The sequence below is a fragment of the Haemorhous mexicanus genome, chromosome 22 (genome assembly GCF_027477595.1).
Source record: "Haemorhous mexicanus isolate bHaeMex1 chromosome 22, bHaeMex1.pri, whole genome shotgun sequence".
NCBI classification, from domain to species: Eukaryota; Metazoa; Chordata; class Aves; order Passeriformes; family Fringillidae; genus Haemorhous; species Haemorhous mexicanus.
In genome coordinates, this window is record NC_082362.1 from 8,833,797 (window position 1) to 8,842,844 (window position 9,048).

Below are 9,048 nucleotides of genomic sequence, written 5' to 3' on the forward strand. Positions count from 1 at the left end.
CATTTGCTCACGCAGATTTCTCTGACACACCGTTGTCAGGAATATGGGAATAATAGGAAATCAGGAAAGAGCTAAGAAGGCACCTGTGCACTGCTGAAAGTGCACAAAACATCTTAAAATCACTCTACTAATTTCTGCAGATTATTTCCACTGTCTTGACTCAGCTCTGCAATGAAATGGTGTTTAGAATAGAGAATTTGGTCCAAATCCAGTGTGTCCTTGTCACAGAGGGTGGCTTCTGTAGGTGGCACCCTGTGCCATGACACAGTCCCTGTCACAGCTGCACCACCTCGGGCAGGGCCACCCCAGGGATCCAACACTTTTCATGCCTTTCCCTTTCTCTGCTGCTGCAAATGAGTTCCCCAAAGGCAAAGGGAAATGTTTAAGTTAAAAAGACAAACAAACAGTGAGCTGCTTACTGATGAATGCTGATTATGGTGACTTTGGCTTCTTCTTTTCATGCATCAGAGCCCAGAATTTCCCTGCTGACATCAACTGCTTGGCTAAAATGGTTTTGTTTCATCTCTCTAACGTATGCAAGGGAGAAAACTCTGACTTAATAACACTCTCAAGGCTTTCATCTGTGCTTTGTGCCTTCCTCAGAGATCGAGACGGTGAAGTTGGCCCGTTTAGTGTACAGTAAACTGCACGAGATCTGCAGCAGCTGGGTGAAAGATTTCCCCCTGCAGCCCAAGCCCCACCGCTACTACGAGACCTCCATCCACGCCATCAAGAACATGCGCAGGAAGATGGAGGACAAGCACGTCTGCATCCCTGACTTCAACATGCTCTTCAACCTCGAGGTGAGAGCACACACACATCCTGTGGTCAGTGGTTTCCATCCTGGGAAAGCAGGAGGTTTTCCACTGAGGGAGTGAAGGGTGATGGACCTGAGGAAGGTTGGCAGTTGGTCGCACCACAGTTCATCTCTGAAGCCGCTCGGCAGCTGGGGTGGGTCTGCTCTGCTTTCCAAGCCTTCCTCTTGGGAGGGAGAAGCCAAAAGCAAAAATAAGGAAATTAAGTTAAACAATCCAAAACAAACCCAAAACTTACAGGACTATGAGGTGCAGCTTACACAGAAATTTGAGTAGTTTGGTGGAACTGGGGCCTGTCTTCCTTTCCAATAATTTCTTGATGTGGCCATTGGTCAGACACTCATTCTTGCTTTCCCTTTGAGATATAAAACTGGACACTCAGGAATGGAAAGTAAAAGAAAATGGCAAGAATTTTACCTTAAGGATCAAATTGCTGCATAATTACTTTTTTATTACACCCTGTCACTTTAATAACCATCTTCTGCCCCATCCACATTCTTACCTTTAAAAGATACTAATGCAAACAGAGGCAGATATTTCCTTTGCCTGTCAATTGTCAGCTTTCTTATTCCAATTTGTGTTGGAGCCCATTACCTAAAAATTACAATGTGCAAATATTCCAGTCACTGAGCTGGCTGTCAAGGTTGAATTGGCTCTGTCAGTGGGTTGGTGTTGTGTGTGTGAGTTGCTGGAGTTGCTGTCTCCTGGTACCACGTTGTTTCTCTGAACAGAGGAGGGGAAGCTGAGAAAACTGCCTTGAAGATGAGTGATTTTGCTGTATTTGATTTGTGAATGTAATCACAGATTTCTGATGAGAGAGCACATGCAGTTTTTTTAAAACACAGGCATCTAAGATAATATATTTTAGATTTAAGGAAAAAAGAAGAGTGAAAGCAAAGATTGGCTGGCTTCACATTTTAACTGTACTGGCATTTTATCCCTGGTGGATTCCAATCATGATGTAGACTTCATGCAAACTGTATTGGATGTTCTTCTCTCTGTGGTTTTTGCAGTCACAAAATCTCCTGCACAATTTGATGAGAATGGCACTTCCTATTTGAGTTGTGTGACTGAGCTGTAACAAATGGGACCTAAGGAGCACTGAGAGCACCACACAGGGGATTCTGGCAGGGCATCTCTTGCACTTTGCAGGCAGAATTCAACAGCGAGGTGGAAACTGCCTACTGATGCAAGTGCAGGTGGTCAGGGCAGTTTGCTTTTCCAGTGGAGACTCTGTGTCTAACTGCAGTTTAATGAGGACAGCACAAATCCCAGGTTCAAAGCTTTAAGGCAATCCAATGAGCTCTTTGTGTCGCTTTCACCTGAGTTTTTTCCTCCCTGTGTTTCCTCTGGCAGGACCAAGAAGAACAAGCTTATTTTGCAGTGTTTGATGGTCATGGAGGAGTGGATGCTGCCATCTATGCCTCCATCCACCTGCACGTGAACATGGTCCACCAGGAGATGTTCCAGCAGGACCCGGCCGAGGCTCTGTGCCGAGCCTTCCGCGTCACCGACGAGCGCTTCGTGCAGAAGGCAGCCAGGGAGGTGAGGGCCTCTGAGAGCATCACCCTGCAAATCCATCCTGCCTTTCCAGAGAGGGGCTCCAGCCACAGTGGAATCAGCACAGAGCTCTCCATGCCCCACTGGTGCCTTTCTGTCCATAGCTTCACATCCCATAAAAATGTCAGCTCCTGCTTCTCACAGCTTCCAGCTCCTCTGAAGGATGCTGCTGCCATTCCCACACTCACCTGCTGCCAGGCTCAGCCCTCAGGGTCACCAACACACTGCTGGGCCTGTCAGCAGCAGGAGCAGGCCCAGCAGTGCCCAGCTCCTGGCAGGCAGGTCCCATGCCAGGGATGTCATTTGTGTCCAGCCAGGTTGGCTCCAAGGGGTTGTGAGCAGTTGTAGCATAGGGAAAGCACTGCCTGTTCCTCCCTGGGAATAGGCTCTGGGCTGCAGTTTCATCATGTTCTGTCCCTGAGTTAAGTAAGAAATGCTTTGAAATGGAAATGTTTTTTTTTCAGAGTCTGCGCTGTGGAACCACCGGGGTGGTGACTTTCATCCGAGGGAATATGCTGCATGTGGCTTGGCTGGGGGACTCCCAGGTCATGCTTGTGAGGAGAGGCCAAGCTGTGGAGCTGATGAAACCCCACAAGCCAGATCGAGAGGTGAGAAGGGCCTGTCTAAGCACCCCTGGGCAGTGACCAGCACAGGTCAGCTGTGGGGGAGCACTGCCATGCCAGGATCTCTGTGAGCAGCAGAGCGTGTTCCACTCATCCTGGCTTGCTTGGATCTGTGAGCAAATCCTTTGACTCATGGGGCCTGTCGTGTTTGTGAAAATCCAGATGTTGATGGGAGGGCTGAGTGTGGGATGCAGCTCTGACTGCTCTGTCCTGTGTACTCTCTCTTGTGTTGCTGCTCAGGATGAGAAGAAGCGAATCGAGGCCCTGGGCGGCTGCGTGGTCTGGTTTGGAGCCTGGAGGGTGAACGGGAGCCTCTCTGTCTCCAGAGCTATTGGTAAGAGAGAGCCTTCATTCCTTTTTGAGACTTGCTTTGCTTTTTAACTATAAAATTTTAATTTTCTAGTCATCAAAACTTGACATACAGCTGAAGAGAGACCTATGAGCAATAACCTCTATTTTTCCCCCTACAGTCTGAGGGAATAATTTCCAAATAATTGCTTTAACTTAGGGTAAGAGTCATTGGCTCCACAGTGAGTTAATAAAGGGCTGCTGGAAGCTGTGACTGCTAACCCACAGTTGTGTTTCTCTGCTGCTCTTCCACAGGGGATGCTGAGCACAAGCCATACATCTGTGGGGACGCAGACTCTGCCTCCACGGTGCTGGATGGCTCTGAAGACTACCTCATTCTGGCCTGTGATGGCTTCTACGACACAGTCAACCCCGATGAGGCGGTCAAAGTGGTGGCTGACCATCTGAAGGAGAATAATGGTGACAGCAGCATGGTAGCACATAAATTGGTGGCATCTGCTCGGGATGCCGGCTCCAGCGACAACATCACGGTCATCGTGGTGTTCCTCAGGGACATGAACGCGGCGGTCGCGGTCAGCGAGGAGTCGGACTGGACGGAGAACTCCTTCCAAGGGGGGCAAGAAGACAACGGGGAAGACAAGGAGAACCATGGAGACTGCAAACGGCCCTGGCCCCAGCACCAGTGCTCAGCTCCTGCAGATTTAGGCTATGAAGGACGAGTGGACTCCTTCACCGACAGAACTAGCTTAAGCATAGGGTCCAGCGTTAACCCCTTGGATGATCAAGGCTATTTAGACCTGACAAAACCAGAAACTAGTACACCTCAGAGTGCCAAATGTCTGCCACCAGTCCAAGTGTTTAGTCCTGGCATACCAAAGAGTGCGGGTTCGATCGGCAGCTCCCCGGAGAAGAGCGAGTTCCCGGAGCTCAGCGCGTCCTGGGGCTGCGGGCGGAGCGATCGCAGCGGGGACGCCCCTCTGAGCTCGGGGGCTGCAGGGCAGGGCATCTACAGGGTCAGGGGCTTATCCCCCGTCTCCTTCGGGCTGGAAGATGAACTGTTCCAATCCTTGGGAAAACGAGCTGCGTTCCCTCATTTCCGGCTCTGCAACGGGAAGAGGCGGCGAGGAGCCAGGCTCAAACCAAAGTTTCACACGGCGCTCTGGGCTCAGGAGCCTTCCCAGGGAGAAGGATCCGGCCTGCCCTTCCCTGCCCGGGGCCGCAGGAGCAGGAGGGCGTTGGCCCGACCCTCCCCGTGGCGGAGGCTGCCCAGCCACGGCTCTTACAGCGAGTGTTTGATGCGAAGACAAAGTCATTGTATACCAGACCCACACCTTCATCAATGCTGTAAAATGTAACCACCCCCTCGTGTTCCCCTGTCAGACTCCCAAAGTAGACATTCCCAAAATAAAACTGGCATCATCAGAAAGCGAAAAAGAAAAAAAAAAAAAAGAGGTGGGCATTTCCGAACTGTACTCAGTCCCCTGCCAAGCTCAACCCCTGTGTACATAGAACTAGGAATTAACCAATGTAGTTGTTTGGATCTCTAACAAAGTTTGGTGGTGGTGCCACCCCCAGCAATGCCGCAGCCGCCCGACCACCCGCACACACGCGTGTCCAGCCACATCCAGCAGGGAGAGCCCAGCAGCCGCTGCACGTGGACAGACAACGCCAGGGCACGGTCCTTACACACGCAGAAGGTTGCACCTGCCTGAGAAATGTCTGTGGAGCAATACTCAAAGAACGATCTGGGTTAGAACTGCCAAATTTTTTTAGAGCGGGGGGAAGTTTCCTTAGAGTCGAGGTGTGGGGTTTTTTTGGGTTTTTGTTTTTCCTTTCGTGTTCTGCTTTCTGTTTATTCCAGGTGAGCGTTAAGATGAATTAGAAAATTACATCCACTCTTGCAGGTAGACGACTAAAAGCCATACAGGGTTTACCAGGTACCTTAGGAATGGACACACTAAGCTCCTGCTGCTCTGGTCTCAGACTCCCATCGAGGTACAGACTCATCATTTACCTTTTTTTTTTTTTTTTTCCCCATGTAATATAAAATGCAGAGTATGAAGAAAGCTTTTCTTACAGTTAAAAAATAAAATTTCCTATAGCTGGAGGTGCAGTGTAGGGAATTTCGTATTTTTCTGGTGCTTTTAGTGGCATTTTTCTCATTTCTCAGTTTAGGAAATTGTTCTCAATGAGTTGAACATGACTGTGCTTAATGCTTTGAGCCAACCTCTTCCCACCTTAACTTCATCTCAGGTCTTAAAAGAACCCAACCCGTGGAGGTGTCCAGTCCCACCCTCTGTCCCGCCCGTCCCAGCGGAGATCAGGAGCTGTTGGATGAGCTGTGTGGTTCTGGTGAGGATTCCCAGGTGGCAAAGGCAGCATTTCACAGCCAGTGGCAGCAGGAAGGACGCAGCACCAGGGCTGCGTGTTCAGCTGTGTAGGGAAGGATGCCGCAGCAATCCAAAGGGATGCAAATGCCGAGGATGCAGCAGAGCAGGGGCTGCGCTGGGGCTTCAGCGGAGAGGGAGGAACTCAGTGCCCGGGCAGGGCTCTGCTCCGGCTGCCCCGGGCCCAGCAGGGCCAGGGAGGAACTCGGCTGCCCTTCTTTGCATAAGCAGCGGCCAGCAGCCGCTCCCCGCTCCCGAGGTGAGGTCACGCCCTTAGGGGAGCCGCTAATTGGGACGTAGAAAAGCGGCCGATTCCCATCAGCTCCACTAAGTCCAGATCCCGTTCCTACCCTTTGTTACAGCGATGCATTGGGAGGAGGATGAACAAAATAAGTCTTCATAGGCACTCAGCGAACAACTCCTATCATTTTAGCAGTAACAATAGCAGTATTAGTGTTTAGCTAGAATTTGCAAAGTATTTTAATATTAAGTAGTCAAGAAAATTATTCCACTTGACAAGATGGCGAGGCTTGAATTCTGCCAATTTCCGCTGCTTCTCTCTTTGATGCACTATTTTAAAAGCAATCTGATGAACAGCAAAAGGCTTTGTGAGCAACCAGGAGTTGGAGTGTGGCTTCAGATTCCTTTGATCTTTTTCAGACTTTGTTTTAATCTTACGGGATCATTGGCTCTTATCTGCCATCTTATTCTGCCTTAGCTGTTGTCAAGGTTCTCTTTAGCTGCAGCTTCTGTTCCAAGTCAGATTTACCGAGGAAATTTGAGAAACCATGAAATGGTAAAATATGCAACTCTGGGGCATCTCTGCGGTGCCTTTGTTTTAAATTATTCACAGTAATAATGACTCACTGAAAGTCCATCTTTAGCTGTCATCTTCTGGAGAGAAAGGTGGTGTAAGTGCAATTCTTGATGGGAGTAAATTAGAATGCAAACCCGTCACGGATGATAAAACTTCTTCCCAGTCTGCAGGAGCAGTTGAAGAGCACTGGACTGCATGTGTGCTGTTTTGGGAAGGATCTAGCTTTTTTAGGTGTGGATTCATAAATGGTAATTCTGCGACTCATCCCATTTATCTTGCTAGGAGAAAAAAAACCAATCCACCATCGTAGTTGCAGTGTGGTCAGGTAAAACCATTGTATAGATAGAGCAAGTGTTCATTTCTTCACTAACTGCATATTTATAGAGTAGATAGGAACCATTTGTAAGGTAAGTCCTTTAAAGTTCTATAATATTAAAAGTAGTGGTTATTGGTCTGATTATGCTGCTCTTGATTCTACACACTAGACAAAAAGCAGTGCTTGTGAAATGCAATGTTTTCTCTTAATGCCACTGGTGATAGGAAGTAGTTCCTTCAGTTCAAACTCCTGTGCCCTTATCTGCTGCTTGCTGACGTAAGCAATAATCCCTCTCTAACGGTATCTAAGTGTTCTGTATCTCGTACCTTGATCGTCTATCTGGTGACAGTGTAAAATATTAGGCTAATAGAGAAGTATCTCATTGTATTTATTAACTGTTGATACTGAGATTTAGTCTGTGACCTGTGTTTTGTATTTTTATCGTGTATCTTAGTGGTGGTGAAAATTTGTACATGGAATCTTTCCAATAAAGAGCTGAAGTATCCCTTTTCCGCGTTCACACAACCCCGCATCCCTCTCGGTCGACGTGGTGACCGTGGTTGCAGAACCAGGAGGTAGCAGTGACAACATGACTTTAGTTTTGTTCTGTTTCACTTGTGGTGGTTTTGAGGAAGGGGCTCGGGGCTGGTTTGCCTGGAGCTGCTCAAAACTCGCTCGTAAGCTCTTCACTGTGAGCGCCGCGGGGCTCCGGCGCCGGAGGGGCCGCGGTGCTTTCCCGGCGCTGAGGAACGTGTGCGGTGCAGAGAGGAGAACAGCACCAGGGCAGGGAGCTCTTCACCCATTCCATTTGCACTAGAGGTGGGTGGAAACGCACGTGTGGAACTTTTCTTTACCTAGAAGTGCCATCCATTGTCCTTGCGAGTGAGAACCGTTCCGTAGCTGAGCTGCAGCGCTGGAGGACAATGTCCAAGCAGACTTTAACTTACACCACGTTTCTGGTGGTGCATCATCCTAGAAACTCCACCTGTTTTTGGAGCACTGTGTGTCAGTTGTCCCATGGGCAGATGAGGCACAAGGAGTCGTGTGCACAGACATGGCTGCTGTAGTTCAGGTCCACTCTCTCCTCACCAAATCCTCCCGACCCCAAGATTCTGTGGGAATAAAGCAAAATGAGAAAGATTGGTCTAAATTAGGGGCTGTTTTAGCACAATTTCTTCACTAGGCACTCAGTCACATAAACAAAGCCATCCAAGGGGATACTGCAGCTTTGTTCATGTCTGTAATTTAGGGCAATCTTTCTTTAATTCACATCCTCTTTGCGACAGGAACAAAACTCTCTACCCTCGTATCATGTGCAATAATAAGGAAGCATTAACAGGACCTCGGAGCCCGATGTCCGTGCCCCTCTCCAGCCCTGGCACCCCAGCCATGGCACAGCCCTTGCCAGCATTAAAGACAAACAAGCCCCACCTGTCAGGGTCTCGTACAACCCTTGTCGTGTCCGGTCTTTCCTCTCCTTCCCTCTGAAGACACCTCGGGATGAGAGCAGGGGAGGTGGCTGAGCTCACCCCGAGTGCTGCTGCTCGTGGCCAGCCAGGCACGGTCTCAGCTCCTGGGTGCTCCTGCTGACCTTTCTGTAGTACCTTGTTCATGAAACATGTTCTTTATGAAGTGAATAAATTCAAGCTAAATCATGTACCAGTGTTGGGACTTTTCCATTTGCAATCTTGTTCTACAGTTCACCCGCGAGTTTAGTTCAAACCATGTATTAGTCATCCATATTTTATTTATGAAAGCTGTTTATACAGGAAAAACTGTTGAAGTTTTACCAATATCTTAATAAAACAGTAATTTAAACCACACTCCAGCTAGTCTGGTTATTGAAGAGCTAACAAAGGCAGCGAGCAGCTGTGCCTTTAGTGTGGTGAAAGGGGGTTTCCTTGTGGATATGGAGTTACTGTTGAGCTCTGGCTTCCACGTGGCTGCTCAGGGCCCATCATTGTGGCCAAAAGGGATGGGGCTGTTATGGCACAGCCCAAGGAGGTCAATGTCTTCCAAGCCCCTTTCCCAAGCAGCTCTGAATAAGCTGCCCATAAAAGGTGAGCAAAGCACCAGCTCCTCTCTGAGCCCTCCAAGAGCTGGGCCCAGCCCCAGAGCAGCCCCTGTGCCTCTCAGTGGGAGCAAAGCAGAGCTCCACGGCTCCAGGGACTGAGCTGGGTGACCACCACAGCCCCAACACTCCCAAGGCACCTCCAGGCTG

The 9,048-nt window shown here is 49.1% G+C and overlaps 1 protein-coding gene across 4 annotated transcripts in view; it reads left to right on the forward strand.

Annotated features, from left to right (window-relative positions):
- PPM1E (protein phosphatase, Mg2+/Mn2+ dependent 1E) overlaps window positions 1–8,484 on the forward strand; it is a 60,039-nt gene extending 51,555 nt beyond the window's left edge. The window contains exons 3-9 of one of the 4 annotated variants that reach the window (XR_009489139.1): window positions 604–803; window positions 2,172–2,360; window positions 2,840–2,983; window positions 3,239–3,332; window positions 3,602–5,056; window positions 5,212–5,302; window positions 5,561–8,484. Coding sequence is in view for 1 of the 4 variants with exons in the window: in XM_059865691.1 (XP_059721674.1) it covers window positions 604–803; window positions 2,172–2,360; window positions 2,840–2,983; window positions 3,239–3,332; window positions 3,602–4,662 (1,688 nt within the window). In the remaining 3 variants the exon portion in view is untranslated. Of the gene's footprint in view, window positions 1–603; window positions 804–2,171; window positions 2,361–2,839; window positions 2,984–3,238; window positions 3,333–3,601 lie in introns of all 4 variants that reach the window. The other 3 variants (XR_009489137.1, XR_009489138.1, XM_059865691.1) reach the window with 3 other exon arrangements.
- The last annotated feature ends 564 nt before the right edge of the window (window positions 8,485–9,048 follow it).